General features: G+C 41.4%; 1 protein-coding gene across 3 annotated transcripts in view; it reads left to right on the top strand.

Moving 5' to 3' along the window:
• acot7 (acyl-CoA thioesterase 7) overlaps positions 1-19,612 on the top strand; it is a 58,732-nt gene that overhangs the window by 2,056 nt on the left and 37,064 nt on the right. For 2 of the 3 annotated variants that reach the window (XM_080898730.1, XM_080898729.1), the window contains exons 1-3: positions 2,196-2,388; positions 3,282-3,399; positions 4,362-4,518. In XM_080898730.1, the coding sequence (XP_080754856.1) occupies positions 2,225-2,388; positions 3,282-3,399; positions 4,362-4,518 (439 nt within the window). In that variant the 5' untranslated portion in view covers positions 2,196-2,224. Of the gene's footprint in view, positions 1-2,195; positions 2,389-3,281; positions 3,400-4,361; positions 4,519-19,612 lie in introns of those variants that run through there. The other variant, XM_080898731.1, reaches the window with a different exon arrangement.

Below are 19,612 nucleotides of genomic sequence, written 5' to 3'. Positions count from 1 at the left end.
GCGAAGAAAAGAATCCCACCAACCACAGGTTGTCACAGACTGATTGGATGATTCACTGTATAAAAGGTGCACTCACTTATCAAATACATCATTCTTCATCATGCTTCAGTGCACCAGCTTCTAGATAAATCACTCACAGAATTCAGTATGAGTGCATATTTTCAACATTTAAGGGCTGAAAGTGTTTCAATCCTTTACAAAAGGATCAATACAAACTATTCAATCACCAGAACGTCACCTTTTGGGCCGTGTGTGTGGAAAAGTCACTGAGAGCCCAGCTCAAACCCAAAATCCTAGTGGTATACTCATCCTGCTCTCTTCTCTCCTTCCTCTTGTTGCTGCACTGGCAAATTCTTACAGAGTTGATGTCAACAGGTTCGTGAGCATTGTGCACAAATGACAGGGAGCAAGGCCAGGAAGTGCAAGTTTATTATGTGAACGTCTCAGCAGGCCCTCTGCCATCAAAGCTTTTCAGAAAAAGTGCCTATTTTAATCAATGGAGTGTAAAATGACTGAATAAATATTTGCAGAGCTAAAATTCAAATCATAAGGAAAATGTGTACTGCATAAAATTTTTTAATAACATGTCCACTTTGCCACTTTACCACAACACTATGACTGTAAACACCCAGTATAGCCCAGAGGACGGCTTTTTTTGTTAGTCATTTAGATTGAGGTCTTCCTAAGAAGTTACCCTGACTGATCCATTGGATATTCTGTCTTTGCACAATGATCTTTAACGTCACTGAACAGTTAGAAGTGGATGTATGTGCATTAACAGGAAGTTAGTCATCTAGTTCTTCTTTAAGTCAGCTTCACTGACTATATATCAAAGATGCGCTCCGTCTGATTTCTTCGCTGCAATAAGAAGCTAAACAGGATCCATCAAAGCGCCCTCGTGATTAGTTTAAGAGTGCATTTGGAAGCGTTATGACCTTTATATTGTTGGCTTTCATTTGGCCTCATATCCAATATTTTTTGACTTTCATTTTGGCACTATTAAGAACTTCAGATTGCTTTTCTGCAACACACTAGGAAGGTATATTTTTTCCAACTGTTTGCTCAGAGTTCAGTTTGTTCCTCTCTAGAAGATTCGTACAACGGCTTTGTGAAAAGCTAAAAAATATAAACAATTTATTTTGTGACTTTTAGTACAGAATAGGAGAACACCAAGTGGTAAGACAACATTCTTTGACTTACTGTTTATGCATACAGCGATATGGATGTGTGAGTGTGTTTGGCAAATGCCTGTCTCACGTGGTAATGTAAGTATGCTTGCAGTTAAACACTAGGATGCAAAATCACTTTCACACCTGTGCTGTGATCTTGTTCTGTGGACAGCCGGGAGAGAAATGACACTGAGACCCCAGTTTGTGAAGATAATTCTGTCTTTCAGCCAACATTGTTCTCGACGCAGGTAAACTAAAATAAATAAATAAATAAATAAGAGTTTTTTTTCAACAGGCAGAAGCTTTTGTCTTAGGCACCCATTAACAGCAATATTTTGCATTTTCAGTTAGTTGTCATCTATATATCGTTTGTATGTTTAGTCCAGTGGTGCTGCTTCTAATCAGAAACAACGTCAGCTTTTGTGTACTCACCTGTGTATATAATCTGTGTATTATAGATATTTTGGTTGATTTACATGAGTAAACAAGTGATTAATCAACTACATCCTGATTTGGAGGTGTGTAAGTGTGATTTGAAAGGTTTGTGGACTTGGCTTTCTTTATTTTACTTTTTTAAGCCTGCTATTCTGTTGAACATATTAAACTGTATTATGTTGGTACTGGGGTGGTTGTAATCTTGGCCAAGTATCTTCAGTTTGTTTCCTAAATTTCAAAATTTAGTCTTTACTATAGAAAAATACAGTGGAGAAACATTCTCGTGAATTAAGGATCTGAGACAAGTTTCATTCATCTGGTGCTTTGCATGTGTCGCAGGACATCTTGGCAGATTTGTCACTGTCAAACTCTGTCAGCTGCAAGACTCAAACCTCAATGTGATGATGACTTCTTTCATTAGCTAACTCCTGTCTGTCTTTGTATCAGCGGGTCTGCTGAGATCCAGTTTGACTAGTTAATGTGGTTTGAGCGGTAATACTCCATGACATCACTCAGACCATCAACGTCAGATCTCAAAATCTTGAAAGCTGGGTTCTTAGAGCTCATACACAGAGGAAGTAGGTGAGAGACGAAGACTGAGAGCCAGTCCGTGTTTAGAGATGGATTGCTTTAGGGCTCAGCAAAGTCAGGCTTCAGATGAAGTGGATAAGACGACTGCAGTGGTGGAGAAACAGCAACATAGTCAAAGTAAGCAAGTAAGCAAAGATGTCAGGGAGGGTGAGAAGACTGGAGCTTGGAAGTGTACCAAAAATCATCTTAGCAGGTACTTGGTTACTGATGCACACACACCCACACACACAGTCTGTTTTGATCATTTTGTGTTGGTTCCTAGTCATTTCCTACATATGGTGAGGAGTTTTGTGAATTCTAGTAAATAGAAAACTGAGAATTGTCAAGTTTTATGGGAAGTTATTGATCACCTTTCTATTACACAAGGGCTTACTAATGCTGCCAAGCTGCGTATTGTCTTCCTTTTTGTTCTATACACACACACACACACACACACACACACACACACACACACACACGCACATACACACACAGTCTAAATCTTAACCGTGTGTGTCACAGAATTAGTCAGTGCAGTGGTGCACTGCATTATTGTGGTTAGACATTTGTACATTTTGGATTAACAGTGCGTAAAGTGATTACACCAGGTATAACTGGTACGACTCGTTTATCCATACACTGAAGAAGTGGAGCCACTTCATGCACCGTCTGCGATAATGATGCTGTGTTTAAGCTGTGATGCAGTGTGGAGACATGGAGAGCTGCATTATCGGCTTGTTATGTGCAAAGATGCAGCACATGAGTGACTTTCTGGCATTTAAAAAAAAAGTTTCTCATTTTTGTCTTTGTGGTTTTTTTGGACAAAGTTTCATAAAACTAGTGGTTAGTAGGTACTTAACCTTGAGGTGACTTAACATGAAAAACAAGAAGAAAAACATACTGCGTGCACTGCTTGATAACACTATTCGGGAAGCTTATAATACAGTTGGTGATATGTAATAAAAAGATAATGACACAAATTTGAATGTGAATCAGACCGAAAGTCATGGGTCATATAAAGAGCCTTGAGGCGACTGTTGTTGGGATTTGGCGCTGTGTAAATACAATTGAATTGAATCGTAGTAATGCATTCATTAATTATTGCAGGATTATGCGGCCAGACGATGCCAACGTTGCGGGCAACGTCCACGGTGGCAACATCCTCAAGATGATAGAGGAAGCCGGATGCATTGTCGGCACGCGGCACTGCAACACACAGAACGGGGTAAGAGACAACAGCCACTGTCTTTCTGGACTGTGCTATCGTACTGTTGGATAAATGAAGTCAAGGAAGTTCTCCATAAGTTCCTCTAATGTTCATTTTTTTGTAGCAGAGAGGTGTCATTTATATAATGCACTGCAGTACTAAATGTTTCTATTTTTTAGCACCTGAATAAAGAGACTAAAATATGTTGTGAATAACAGTGTTGAAAACTTCTGTACTATAAGTGTGAATTGACAGAAATTAATGCAAGAAACTAAGAAATGATAACCATTACTTTTACAACTCAAATTTTAAAAAAAGTTTAAAAAAATGTGAAAAATTAATTAAAAACACAATAAAGGAAATACAAAATCTCAAAAGGGAGTTATTTCTGTCTAACTTGCAGTTATACTAGCATTAAAAACATATTTATCAAATTAGTGAAGTTTCCATCCATCCATCCATCCATCCAATTCTTCCACTTATTCATTGTACTGGGCTAGGATATAGCCTGCCAATCACAGGGCTGACACAAAGAGACAGACAATCATTCACATTCACACCTAAAACCAGTTTAAAATCTCAAATTAATCGAAACCCTGTGTATGTCTTTGTGGGAGGAAGCCAGAGCACCCAGAGTGAACCCATGCAGACAAAGGGGAGAACACACAATCCCAGCCTGGATTTGAATCTAGGACCTTCTTGCTGCGAGGCGACAGTGCCTCACAGACAGTGACATCTGCAGTTGTACACATCATTAACCTCATTTGGACTATACAACCTTGCTCAGTGGTATTATTTTTATCACTCAGTGTACAGTCATGTAACTGGGGGAATCAACCTCAGTGACTCAGGATTTTAAACCAGATTTTCCCTCTGATCTTCCAGCAGAGCAATTTCCAGATTCCTGCCATTGCAGTCAGATGTTGTGATTATGTGACTATGTGTGTATAAGTTTTGAGTCTGCTGTTTGTCTTGTATAGGACCGCTGCTTGGCAGCTCTGGTTCGGGTGGAGAAGACAGAGTTCCTGTCCCCCGTGTTCATAGGCGAGGTCACCCACGTCACTGCTGAGATCACGCACACCTCCAAGCACTCGCTGGAGGTCCAGGTCAAAGTCATGGCTGAGAATATCCTCACAGGTGAATTGCTGTGATATTCAAAAATGAATGCCTAACCCTAACCCTTAGCCTAAACCTAACCCTAACCTAAATGTAACCCTGTCACTAAAACCACATTTTGAGTCTCAAAAATGCCTTCAAACTTGTGGAGGTGGGCATTTGTCCCCATAAAGACTGTTGGTCCCCACAAGTATAGTAACATTACAATTTTTGTTCCCTACAAAGATATGTAAACATGGTACACACACACACATTAAACCTGTTTGGGAACCGTTTTATAGCATTTTTCAGTTAATGATGAAAGGGAATTTAATTCACACAAACGATTTTAATCCTGCTTAGTTTACAGAAAAACTGTTTGTTATAAGATAAATTTAACATTAAGCAAGCTACTTTTGACTGCTCCCTTGCCACAAGGGGTAACCACAGCGGAAAGTGTCATGGCTACTGAACGGACCCACGCGCAGACAGTTCTTTCAAGGAAACAAAAAGGGGATTTATTTACAATAGGGATCACCTTAGTGCAAAATATATGTACAGTGAGTTGGGAGGGGGTCCAGGGCTCCAGGGAGAGAAGGGGGGGGGGGGGGGATCCACACACACGCTTCCTCTTCCACTCAGTCACCGCCACCGCTCCTCCGCACACACGCACTCCTCTTCAGCCGCACTCACTCCAACACTCCACACACTGCCCCACTTGGACAGGTCCGGTGATTCGGTCCAGAATCTACAGACAGAAGGTCAAGGTTAGTTCCACAACATAAAACACTTGTAAGCGATTCTTCTTTGAATATGCCGCGAGCACGAACTCAGGTGGTTCGACGTTCCAGCGGTGAGCTGCTCTGTGCCACTGCCTTAAATAGCAGCTGGGGAAATCAGCCAGATCAGCCGCAGGTGGACACCATCCACAGGGGTGCGTGGGCCAAGAGTGAGAGCCCGTAATGAGCTCCACCCAGGCAGAGAGGAGGAGGAGAGACAAAAAACTAAAACTAACAACAACAAAACCTGTAGCCAGCGTGGGCCAACCAGAGAGACACGGGGACCATGACAGAAAGATCTGCAATTTTTAATTGACTGATTTTTATGTCCTAAACAAACCCAAAGGGGATTTATGTGTCCAGTGGAATCTAACCAGCAGTGGTTAACTGCACATCAGCATGCACATTGATGTAGGATTTCTGCTTCCTGGATGATTTTGTTTGAGTCGCACTACTTTATCTGTGCATCGTTGTTCACCTTTAGCCTCATTCTCATCATTTCAGAGAACCAATGGTATGGTAAACATTGAAACAGGAAGTTGACTACAGAAAGATAAAGTTGACAAACACAGATATACAAATATCTGCATGTTCAGCATGTACTGTAAAAATTGGGGCTGCAACTAATAATCTTGTGTTATTAGTTGGAACAAGTAACTATTTGGAGCTTTTGCTTGGAAATATCTTAATCAGTTCTCAAAGAGCTCTCTTATTCAAAAAATTAACATGTGACATAAAAAAAAGCAAACGTGTGTGTGAAAGTTTAGCAGTAAGCGTTATGGTGTAAAAAGTGCATAGGTGAAACTTTTTGTCTGGTTATTTGTGCAAGTCAAACATTAGTTTTGTCTTTATCTCTTTGTCTCACTGTCAGGCAGAAATATTTATGAATCGGAATTTATCTCTGTGTTTCACGCGTTATTTCTTAAATGGGAAAGACTTCCTATGGAAATATTTTGTCACTTCTGGAAAATTGGATTACTTAACGATCAATGAAAAATGACTTCATTGTGACATTCCGCTGTTTAACCACAAGAGGGCAGCACATAGTAAGTGGTACTGCTTGTGGCAGCATGAATAATGAAACGCTTTCACAAGGGACTGCATTACGTGCTGTGATGGGGGAACAGAATGTAAGAGGGATGCTGATTTCTAGAGTATTTGGCAACTGATGATGTTTCTAATTCTGTAATACACGTAATACACTTTGTTTATATGTGTGCAGGTTAACTTGAACACACAGGCTCCCACAATTCTCAGAGTACCTCAGGTAAAGATGCAGAGACCACTTTGGGTTGCTGTATCTGAACCTTTAAATGGCACGGGGACAGAAGTCTGCCTGTGATAAATGTCTCTACAAATTTAATGTCTTAAGGCACTGTAAAGTATGTAATTAGGGGGTTATCTGTGAGTTTTGGCAGTTTACACCAGGTGCAGTTTTTAAGTATGAAAGAAAAGCAAATTTTAATAGTTGTGCAGTGGTGGTGTCCATCTTTCAGCTGGTGAAACTAAAGACGGGAGGAAATGGAAAGAGAGGCAGATGGAGAGCAGCAGACAGACATATCGATGGGGAAAAAGATAGCAAAGAGAATTTAAGAGGAAAAATAGCAAGAGTAGCGAAGAGATAGAAAGAAGGATGAGGAAAAGGAGGTGTGGGAAACAAAAGAAGTATCCCCTAGACAGCCGTTGCCCTAGCAACAGGCTTATACTGGTTGGTTGGCTGGTTGCTGGGCTGAAAGCAGGTTGACGGAGGCGGAGGCACAGATATGAGGTGACAGGTGGAGAGCAACATACATACGTGCAGGCACCGGAATGGACAGCCCTCTACAGTGAATGGCCCGTTAGGAAGGACCCCTAATGAGGGGGAGATCAGGAAGCAAGCACATGGACTCGAAGCATTGTTCAGTTTGGTTCAAACATTTCTAACAGGGGAGACATTTTCAATAAAATGGAATCTAGCTTCCATTCCTATATTCACTATTTAGTCACATCAAGTTTGTCTTATAAAACATGCTAAGAAATCCTAATTTGCATTGCAATATGTAATAGGTTTTAAAGCAGTAGTCCACAGTTATAGAAAATGACACAATGCATCTTCTGGTACTTTCAATCATTATTAATTTCTAAATTTTCTGTTCTCTTGAGAGTGAAAAATCTATTACTATACTCGCATAAACAAAGAAAAAGGATTCGTTCTGAGGGTTTGAGTGTAGGTTTAGTGTCAGGGCAATGTGGGTGTAGTGTAAATAAGAGGAGTTGTAGCCCGGGGTGGGAGCAGGCATGGAGGTGAGTTCCTCTGGGACATCAAACTTTGCTACTGAGGTCTCTAGAGGCTGTGTGGGCCAAGCACAGTAATAGAATTAGTTTATATTGTATGCTAAATTTTATGTACTGTAAAAAGTACACTGTTTTCCTGGTTCACACTTAACAGCAACTTATGTTAGTCACAAATACCCCCCCAAAACAAAGTCAAGTCAAAGTTTATTTATATAGCACATTTAAAAGACTAGTGTACATCAAAGTGCTTCACAATAAAACCGCAGTGCGGGCAGAACAAAGAACAAATAGTACAATTATACTTAAAATTGCATTTACATGGTGTAGTGCAGGCCGAATGAAAGTCAAACTAATTTGTTTCAAAAGCTAAGTTAAACAAGTGTGTTTTTAAACGAGATTTGAACGATTGAATTGATTCCAAAGTACGGATTTCGGCTGGGAGATAATTCCAGAGTCTAGGGGCAGCGATGGAAAATGCACGGTCACCTCTGGTTTTTAAACGAGACCTTGGTTGCATTTGGAGCAGTTGGCTGGAGGATCTTAATGCTCTCTTTGGGTTGTATGGATCAAGGAGATCAGTTAAGTAGCTAGGAGTCATGTTATTTAGAAGAGAAGAAAACAAAAGTACAAAACTGCTACAGATATTAATCATTTGAAGCGATCGAAACCTGCATATAGTAAAGTGAGCTGGCAATGTGAAAGACTTCATTAAACATTTAAAGGAGAGCCCGAGAAGGAGCAGCAGCTTGGTGGTGTAGTAGGTCATATTTACAGGAAGTGGGCCATATTTGTTTGTATACTGTAACTATGGCTGTGCATTTGAGTTGGCGCAGCTGCGAAAAGCCAATGGTTATGCATTTAATGGATCTATTTTTGTCCAAATCTCAGTAGAATACAGTATGCTCAGCTGTGGCCGAGCACATGTTTTTAGTTTGTATTCTTGTTAGATGTGCACTTTTGTGCCTAATTTTTTGAATGCGTATTTGGATGTTCCATGCGCACTTCATACATGCATGTGGGTTTTCGTCTGTGTTTGGCTCTTTAAAAGGTTCCTGCAGGGCAGAGAGGGAAGAGAAGATAACGGGAGCAGACATTATTTGCTTCTGTCATGTTGGCTTAGCATCATGGCTCACACAATGTGGCCCAGTCAGACACGGATGCCAAGTGGATGTACCTGCACACATTCTCCGTCACAACGCATGCACGTACCCAACACACTGACCCACGCCCATACACACACGGGGTTGTGCAGGGATGACCTGCATGCATGCAGAGCCTCATATGTAGACACAGAAAAAGAAATCACACACCTACGTGTTCTCACACCCACACTGAATGAGCACAGTTTCCTTCTTGCTAAAAGAGAACACATACCGAGACAGGACTGGCAGGTTTTACATATTCCCGACCAGCTCTTTTCCAAGGCAGAAGATTGATGGATTGCTTAAAACAGGAATACAGAACAAAGGATTTTACCAGTTGTAGACCAGATTATGCACTTTGTGTATTTTCTGGTGTACATCACAGGGTGTGCATTTGTGCAGCCGTGCATGCTTTTTTAGCTCTGTGCAGATGTTAATGTGCATGCTCCTTGTATCTTGCACTCTTTGTGCAAGGATCTTTGCATTTATTTAATATGTATGTGTGTGTGTGTGTGTGTGTGCGCGCGTGTGTATGTGGAGGAGGCAATCATCCAGGTTCCACAGTCAGTCAGGCAGCATCTCGTCAGGCAGGCCTCAGTCACAGACCCTCAGGGTAAGGCTGCCTACTGTGGGCACGAGCCGTGATGATTGTCCCTGCTGGGGGGATTGCGCATGCGTACTAACATACACATGCACACTCACAGTCAGACCTACACACACTACAGCACGTGCAGATTTGCAGATGTGAGAATACACATACATAATGAAATGCCACACTCTCTCACACACACACAAACACTCGCCACTTTATAGAATGTGCACATACACGCACACACACACATGCACACACACATACACACGTGCGCTCTGTACATTCATATAATGTGCTTGTGCTCAGTCACTCATGGGACTCGCATATATATATATATGCAATGCTACTTGTGTTGCACTCTGGCGCACATTCACATGAACACGACATACACAAATCCCTCCTGTTCAACACACATGAGCAGGGAGAGAGCTGAGAGCGCAGCATTGTGGGTTTGATGCTTAAAATGTTGTAACCATGATAGTTCCTGTCCTGGTAGGTCACAGAACTGCACATCCTCAGAGAACATACAAACACATCTAAAATGGATTGTTTTAGCTTTAAATTCAGCTCAGCAACATAAAAAAAAATGATCATGCTTTTTTTTTGTAATAGCGTAATTGTCATTAATATATTTATATGAAGAAAATGTGTTTAAATCTAACACAGAAAACAATATACTTAAAAATACCACACAAAAACCCTTAACAATAAAGCACAAGACTGGTTTGATATGAAGGCATCTCTTACTTTTTTTTTTAAAAACATGATGCTACAAGAAAATGAAGGTTAGTTTAGTTTAACAGGGAGTTGTTTATGTGGACTCACAATGGAGTCTGTCAACTGTGCAGAAGCTTTTTGTCTCACAGCTGGATTTTCCAGATCTTTATTTTGATTGAGAAGAGAGGTCCTCGCAGTAACGATGTTCAATTCAGTGTGCTAAGCACAAACAAATATTAAAAAAAAGTTTACATTGAGTATCAGATAATCCTCACTCAGAAAGCACTGTTAGAAACTCCGCTGCTGCCATGATTTAATCTATTCCTATCAGGCTGTAACATTCCCCAGAGAGGGAATGTAGTATTATTAAAAGTAATGGAGCCTTGGCTGAGCACAATGGAAAATCTGTGTTCTTGTACCAAGAACGATCCCCTCTGCACTGTCTCAGAGCCTGGAACAGGCTGTTCAGGAAGGAGAAAAGAAAACAGGGTCTTTTTTCTGCTTCGAGAGAGAATTAAGGCGAGTGAGTAAGAGACCAAGGGGAGAGCACAGAGGTGAATCAGTAAAAGACACAAATCAAGTGAAATAGCTCATGGTGAAAAAAAAAGGAAAGATATCGGGTAAAGGACAGGAAGGAAGAGCAGGAAAGGTGAGAAATTACACACACACTGAGGTTGTCAGACTGGGACTGCCTAAAAGGTTTTCATTTGAACAGAAAGTGTGAATTTTACTATGAAGTCCTGATTGATGCCTTAAACTTAGATTAAAGGAACTGGAAGATGTATGAGTCATGCTGGAGGGACGTTGTCCCCTACCACCCCCACCAACATAAGCACCCATGTGAGCCGTGAGATCAACACCAAAATGCTCTTATTTCTAATTAAATGTGACACAGCTTAGTGTTTTAAATGCTGCTGCATGTTATGCTAAAAGAGTGTCTGTGTAGTACTTACAAAACAACACCTATTGGATTCTTGTTCCATAATGAGGGTTTTTATTTTTGCCTGTCTCTTCAGAAGGTGAAGCTGTCCTTTTAGTGATGTTATACTCCTGTAAGAAGAGCCAAGTGATACTAGTTGGCTTGTATCACGTGCAATGTCCTTTCTTGCACAGGCAGTTGCAATTTTGCACATTAAAGCACTCACTGCACCGCTGCACTGGTCTTCCTCCACTGACACCCCATATATATTGGAGGGGGGAAAAAAAGGTGCCTGCCACTGCTAGGTGCCATTTCTCTCAGCTGTCATAATGCCTTTTACCATTTATGCAGGCCCTTGTTCCAAAGCTGTCACTGCCTGAACTTGAAAAATCATCCCCAAAGTCAAGCGAGATCCGTTAGCGCAGAGTGTAGAAATTTGACAGAGCAGATTTGTGCCCGTGGTTCATGGAGCCAAAAATCTTCCTATTCTGCAATTCGTAAATCCAAACTAAGTAAGCAAGCTGTTCCTCCTGCTAGTTCAGACCCAGCTTTTGTGAGTCTGTAGACACGTGTCAAAATCAACCACTTTTCTAGTAATGGTCACTTTTACATGCAAACAGTCAGACGATACTGACCTTAAAAAGCAACTTAAAGGCTGCTTCAGCTCGTCAGTGGGGCTGTGTCGTCTACGGTTGTACCCTTGACAGTGGGTAGTGATTGGTGCCTGCCTACAAAGAACAGTCTTAAACTTAAGTGTTTAAGGTATGTGCTAACTAAAAATAAAGACAAAATGATAGTTTATTAAATTTTAATGAAATTTGCAGATTGTTTCGCTGAAGTTTAATAAACTCCTTGCTATCTAAAATATAACAGGACACCGGAGTAAATTCTCGAGCATCTCACACTTCTGATGATCAGTTGTTTGCTTGATGTTTATTCAGCTGTGTAAAAACTTTAACTTTAATCTCAGCCAAACCGATTCACTCAGGAACAAATAAAATACTAAAAAAAGCCAAACAAAAACATAACAAGTTATCTAAGTGACTTATATATCATGTTTAACCTGAGTAGCGAAAGACGGCGGTGGGTTTGAAAACGATATGCCAGGAGTCCGGTGTTCTCACGGGCTCTAGTGAGCCTTTCCCCCAGCTAGCTATCGTGCTAGTGGGTAACAGACGTCTCCGAAAACGTCGGAGCGCTTTTGAAAGTATGTGGTGTCTTGATAAACTGAGCAGATATTTGAAGTTTACACAGCTACATTCTCGCCTGAAAATATGTTAAACTTTATTTTGTGACCCAAAAAGAATAATAAGAGTAATATTAAAACTAACTAGCTGCCGCCATTGTTGGAAACTGAGCTGTGTCACTACCCGATCCGTACCGGAAACCCGATCGGTACCCCGCATGCGCAAATCTTACGTCACTTCCTCTCTTTGCCAACATTGCGACATTCAATATATTTGAATGGTACGGTTAGCGCCCAGTTAGCTCCTAGCATTTCTCAACAGCTCTGCCTCCTTTTCGACTGCCCGGGACATTTAAACAATGGATAATCCGTATACAAAGAAATTCATGCTTTTCTCCTCAACAGAGAGCGTCCCCCGATTGAGCAACAGCGCCGTAAAATAAGAAGAATGGCGCCTAATTACAGAGTTAATAATGCAGACTTTGTAATATCTCACGTGTAGATTCATCAGCCAGATTAAGTGTTTACTGACAATTGACAGTGATAGCGCACATCATCATCACTATTCCAACAATCCTCTCCTCACAGACAAGCATAAACACACTCGACTATCGCTAAATCAGATTTAACACACGTTTGTAATGACGATAATTCAGTTTATAATAGGGTTTATTCGCTCGGTCAGCAGGTGGCGGTATCCTCGTACACTGGGGAGTAAACTGCCATTAAACGAACAGAAGAAGAAGAAAACATCTGCACATGCGCGGTACGGATCGGGTAGACCCGATTTGTACGGTCAGACTTTACACATGCGCAGTAAGGATCGGGGAGTCCTGATCCGTAACTTTCTTTTTATTTTTCGTTTTTGTCTACATTGTACTGAAATGCTTCATTATTGCAAACATTTTAAGATATACTTGTTATTCTTAACATTTTAACAGATACTCTGACCCATAACTATCGTAAAACGCTACGACCGGAAGTAGAAACCTTTCGCGCATGCGGGGTACCGATCGGGTTTCCGGTACGGATCGGGTAGTGACAACCTGGGCTGCGCTATGAATTCTGGGACACAGCTTCTTCTTCTTCTTCTTCGGGGTTTAACGGCAGCTGGCATCCTTGTACATGCAGTGCTGCCATCTTCTGTTTCAGTGCGTTATTACACTCTTAAATCCTACTACTTATTCCTGCGTCTTTTGGGATCTTACAAAGCTTCAAACGACGCGTCGACTATTAAATTAGTCGTCGACGATTTTAATAGTCGACGTAATCGTGACTAGTCGATTAATCGTGGCAGCCCTAATATTTATAAACAATCAAAAACAACAATTATTAGGCAATTTATTTCCAATTTGTATTGAATTTATTTCTGTTAACATGGTGTTTTTGGTCTGATTGAAGGACTGATGTGATGGTAAGGTGTCTGCTGCTCCGCTTTGAATATTGGTAGGCTTTTTTTTTTTTTAAATTTTCACAAGAATTGCTAGTTCCCCTAGAGTTTTGGCCACCCCAACAATCAGACGATTCCCTATGAGCAAGCATTTAGCAACAGTGGGAAGGAAAAACTCCCCTCTAAGAGGAAGAAACCTTCGACAGAACCAGGCTCAGGAAGGGACAGCCATCTGCCGCGACTGGTTGGGGTGGGGGGAGTGAAAATTTTAAAAAAAGAAAAAAGCCAAAGTGATCATTATTGGAGCAGCTTAATGAATTTTTCCAGTGCTGTTAATACCCTTTTCCAACCCCAGTTTGTGTTTTTGTCACTTTTGTCCAAGGTGGAGGAGGCCATGCTGTAGATTGATTCTGTATGGTCTTTCAATGTCAATACAAGGGAACCTCTTAGAGAGGCCAGGGTTGAAAAAGGGATGCCGGAGAACCTCCGAGGGTGTTATCCGCTGGTGTGCATCCAAGGCCAACATCCCTTTAATTAAGCTGACAAATAAACGTTGGCCATTTTCAGGTCCTCGTCTAAACACCATTACTTGTTCGAGGTCATCAAGACGCGTAAGTTTTATGTATCGAGTCTCCAGGGACTCATATCCTGTCTCGCACTGAAATTGTTGGTCAGTCTTAAATGTCCAGCGCTGTTGGTTGTAGTTGTCTTCAATGAAATAGTCTTCAGTGTACACGCCAGAGTCCAGAACATGATCTAGTGGCTGTCCTTGAGTCTCTATGATGAATTTCAAAACATCATATTCTCCATTTCCAGGGTAGAGTGGCACCCCTGTACCAAGTTCCACAGCTATCAGCCCCAAAGACCACATGTCAGCTGCTTCATTATAAGGAAGGCCAAGCATAACCTCAGGTGCACTATAACCAACCGTCCCCGCACAATCACTAGGATTCACTGCAGAAACAGGACATGCGAGGTCAAAGTCTATAAGTCTGACTTTGACTGGAGACTCATGGCGGTTAACAACCATGATGTTTCCAGGTTTGAGGTCAGCGTGCACTATTCCCACAGAACCTAGGTGTGACAGGGCATTTGTGAGTTGATGTAAAATTGGCCTGACTTCGCTTATGGGGAGACCCTGGTTTTTCCGGTCCCGTATGTAGTCCCAGAGGCATTGATCAAGGAGTTCAAAGTTTAAGCAGACCCGCTCTCCGTCGTGGAAAAAGCCGTTCCATTTAACTATGTTGGCGGCATCTGGATCCAACCTTCTCAGCTGCTCCAGGATGCAAATTTCCAGTTTTGCCTGTTGCAGAGTATCAGGACGGTTCCTGTTGACTTTAATAGCCACAGCACGATTGGTTTTGGTATCGCGACATTTGGCTACAATACCAAAGCCCCCTTCTCCGAGGAAAGCCTCTACCTTGTAGCGGTTTCCCAAAATGCTCCCTTCAACTATTTCAAGCTCACCTGAGTTGAAGGATGAGCTGGCTGACGTGTGGTCGCATACTTGCTGAGAAAATTCAACCGAGTTTTGGAAACTGCAGTTGATTTTCTGTGATCTCTTGCTTTCCAAGTTTGAAGGGTGCTGAAAGACCACAGGGTTTTGTGGTCTTTCAACACTCATGTTAGTGCAAGGGGAACTCTTACGGTTGAAAAAGGGATGCCGGAGAACCTCCGAGGGTGTTATCCGTTGGTTTGCATCCAAGGCCAACATCCCTTTAATTAAGCTGACAAATAAACGTTGGCCATTTTCAGGTCCTCGTCCAAACACCATTACTTGTTCGAGGTCATCAAGACGCGTAAGTTTTATGTATCGAGTCTCCAGGGACTCATATCCTGTCTCGCACTGAAATTGTTGGTCAGTCTTAAATGTCCAGCGCTGTTGGTTGTAGTTGTCTTCAATGAAATAGTCTTCAGTGTACACGCCAGAGTCCAGAACATGATCTGGTGGCTGTCCCTGGGTCTGTATGATGAATTTCAAAACATCATAATAATTTCTCCCAGGGTAGAGAGGCACCCCTGTACCAAGTTCCACAGCTACCAGCCCCAGAGACCACATGTCAGCTGCTTCATTATAAGGAAGGCCAAGCATAACCTCAGGTGCACTATAACCAACCGTCCCCACACGGTCAACAGGCATTACTGCAGATGCAGGACATGCGAGGCCAAAGTCTATAAGTTTGACTTTGACTGGAGACTCATGGCGGTTAACAACCATGATGTTTCTAGATTTGAGGTCAGCGTGCACTATTCCCACAGAGCCCAGGTGTGACAGGGCATTTGTGAGTTGATGTAAAATTGGCCTAACTTCGCTTATGGGGAGACCCTGGTTTTTCCGGTCCCGTATGTAGTCCCAGAGGCATTGATCAAGGATTTCAAAGTTTAAGCAGACCCGCTCTCCGTCATGGAAAAAGCCGTTCCATTTAACAATGTTGGCGGCATCTGGATCCAACCTTCTCAGCTGCTCCAGGATGAAAATTTCCAGTTTTGCCTGTTGCAGAGTATCAGGGTGGTTCCTGTTGACTTTAATAGCCACAGCTTGGTTGGTTTTGGTATCACGGCATTTGGCTACAATACCAAAGCCCCCTTCTCCAAGGAAAGCCTCTACCTTGTAGTGGTTTCCCAAAATGCTCCCTTTAACTATTTCAAGCTCATCTGAGCTGAAGGATGGGTTAGCTGACATGGTGGAATGTGTCGGCTTGATCGGTGAATTGCTGAGAAACGTGAAATTCTCTCAAAACTTTCCAAAAGGGTTTTGGTTGCTGTCAGGTCTACGTCCGTTAAGCACTAAAGTTTAACAGAGCAAAGCCCCTATTTATGGGCTTTGCCTCTCAGCAAGATTATGACATAACAAAGGATCAAAGGCATTCTATTTTTTTCAGTTGAAACACTGAAAAAAAATAGTGTTTCAACAGGGCAGGCTGGCGCCCTATGGGACGCAGAGGTGATAGGGTAAGGATGCAGAGGATAAGATCCAGGATAAGATTTACTTATCGGTCAGCTCATCAGCAGCTTGGCAGGAGATGGACTCAGGGTGAAGACACAAAATCAACAATGACAACACTGTTATTCTTTATTAGTGTGAATGCTGGTAAGCGTGTGTTTCAACCAGGGTTTTAATAGTTTTGCAATTTTCATTAGTTTTTATTTTTATTTAGTTTTGACTTCAGATTTTCAATTTTATATCAGTTTTAATTAGTTTTTACCAATTGCTTGCTAGTTTAGTTTAGTTTTTATTTTTTTGAAAATCCTTAGTTTCAGTTTAGTTTTGATTAGTTTCAGTTACAGTTTTAGTTGTGTTTGCAATAATTAAGTGTAACAAAATCCCAGTTTCATCATATCAGTCATTCTCTTCTGCTTATCCTTGGGTATGTTGCTATTCCAGCTACCATACCCTGCACCCTGGACAGGTCGCCTGTCTGTCGCAGGGCTAACACGCAGAGACAGACAACTCACATTCCCACCTATGGGTTCTTTAAATAAATAAATAAATAAATAAATAAATAAAGGCAGATGAACAACCATTGATACCAGGCAACTATAAAATGTATATCTTGGCCCCAATGAGACTATTAACTCTTGCAGCACCGGGTGTTCATAATTTTTGGTTCAAGTGAATTGATGAACTTTTTGAAGGCAATTGACTCACACAGTTATGTAGATATCCCAGTCCTGTTGTCTCGGGATGCATCACGCTGCCTTGCCTGGGGTTAGCGTCTGTTTCTGGGGATGAGGGTTGAGTGTGCTCCCTTACCTTCTCAAGGTAAGCTAGGTGAGCCTTCTTGTGTGAGCTTTTCAAGCGCACTTTAAGGTTTGTGGGATTTTTTTCCCTTTAGAAATGTCCCTCATAATTTGTCTCTTTCCACTACAAGACACTTGCTTTATCCAAAACACAGTCATATTCAAAGTAATCCCAAATTGGACTCTGGCGCTTTCTCCCGACTTTTCCTGACATGATTCTGCGCGTGGACGGAGCAGCAACACAGACGACTCGACTAACGTACTTGCCACCTGCTGGCATAATTAGACAGCAAGAAAAAAATCTGGAAATTAAACTTCATTTTCACCCTTGACTATTGTATGACACGCACACATCAATAAAAACTAAACACATTTTTGCTATAAATTCAGTTAATTTTAGTTAGTTTTGTGAACACTCATTACAGTTTTTGTTAGTTTTCCTTTTTTTGATTTTATTTTTATTTCCGTTAACGAAAATGTTTTTTCACTTCTAGTTTTTGTTATTTCGTTAGTTTTCGTTAACGATAATAACCTTGGTTTCAACTGCTGCTGTGTGCACAGTGTTTGCTCTACAGCCATCATTTTACCCTCACGCATGGAGTCACACAAACCACCTGCAACTCAACACCTCAAAGACTAAGGAACTGGTTGTGGACTTCGGGAGGTCCAGAGAAGGTCCACTGCCGGTTCAGATAGAGGGGGAGGAGGTGGAGGTGGTCAACAAGTACAAGTACCTCGGGCTGTGGGTGGACAATAAACTGGACTGGTCATGCAACACAGAGCACCTGTATAAAAAAGCCCAAAGCCGACTGTACTTCCTCAGGAGGCTGAGGTCTTTTAACATCTGCAGGAAGCTCCTGAGGATGTTTTACCAGTCGGTGGTTGCTGGAGTACTTTTCTATGCTGTGGTGTGCTGGGGGAGCAGCACAGCAAAGAAGGACTCATCCAGGCTGGAGAAACTGATCAGGAAGGCTGGCTCTGTGGTCGGCATGAAGCTGGACACTCTGGTGACAGTGGCAGAGAAAAGGACATTAAAGAAACTGCTGGACATTATGAACAATGCTGGGCATCCTCTGCACACGGCCATAAACAATCAGAAGAGTCTGTTCAGTGACAGGTTGCTTCTCCCCAAGACAAGAACTAACAGACTTAAAAACTCCTTTGTCCCACACGCCATCAAACTGTTTAACTCCTCTCTGGAGGGGAGAGGGAGGGGAAACAGGAAACAGGAGGACAAAGGAGGGGGGAACAACTAAGCTGTAGTGCCTCTTCACCTCACTGTACAATACCTTGTGCAATACTTTTTGTAAATAGTCAACAGTGCAATAGACTCAATACTTGAAATGTGCAATTCACTTGTATTTTTATTTTTTATTCCTATTTATTCTATTTATCCCCTTTGTATATTTTATTTATATTTGTCTCTGTATTTATATATATGTGTGTGTGTGTGTGTGTGTGTGTGTGTGTGTATATATATATATATATATATATATATATATATATATATATATATATATATATATATATATATATATAACAATTCTGTAACTGTAACTTCGGTCGTTGCTGTGCTTTTTTTTGGAAGTCGAATTTCCCAGAGGAACCCACCTGAGGGATTAATAAAGTTCTATCTTATCTTATCTTATCTTATCTTATCTTATCTTATCTTATCTTATCTTATCTTATCTTATCTTATCTTATCGTTGTTGTCTTTCCAACAGCATGTCTTTCAAAGCTCAGAGATGTAAACATTTTTAAACTGTGTGGATCCAAGTGGAGGGATAACCGACCCATAGAAATACATTATATTTTCAGACAGGAGTTTGTCTCAACAGCAGGAAAGACCCCACTTTTTAAATTGCTCCTGTGGCCAAAGTTTTGACAGCAGGAACATGAAGAACACACTGTTGTATAGAACAGGTCCTCGGGATCGTCACCGTTTGAAAATGATTTTGATGGGAGTTAGGGTCTTGGATTTAGAAGCAGTCGTTCAACAGGTGCACCGAGGCAGATTTGGCAGGGTTTGGCCACAGAGTAATAGTATGTCAGTAGTTAGTCCTGGACAACTAGATCAAGCATTCCGATTGGCCCATGAAATTCAGGCTTCTGTTTGATTGGTGCATTTGTTTTCAGCAGACAGGTGGTTCAGATCTGGGCTTTTGGAGTCAGTTGATGACTTTTAGAATCATCTTTTCTGACTGGATCATTAAAACTTAAAGCATTGATCTTTCTGCAGTGGATTCTCCCACATTTCAGTGATATGGTGAATAAAAGAATATTGTAAAGTCAAAATACACAACGTCATAGTCTCACTTCAAGCACTTTATTCCTTACGTCATGTTTTTCCGCTCACCCACAATAAGAACAACACACCGCAGGCAACAGTACTCTCG

The sequence above is a fragment of the Rhamphochromis sp. 'chilingali' genome (assembly GCF_963969265.1).
Source record: "Rhamphochromis sp. 'chilingali' genome assembly, chromosome: 12".
Taxonomy (NCBI): Eukaryota; Metazoa; Chordata; class Actinopteri; order Cichliformes; family Cichlidae; genus Rhamphochromis; species Rhamphochromis sp. 'chilingali'.
This window is presented reverse-complemented; position numbering and strand designations above follow the sequence as displayed.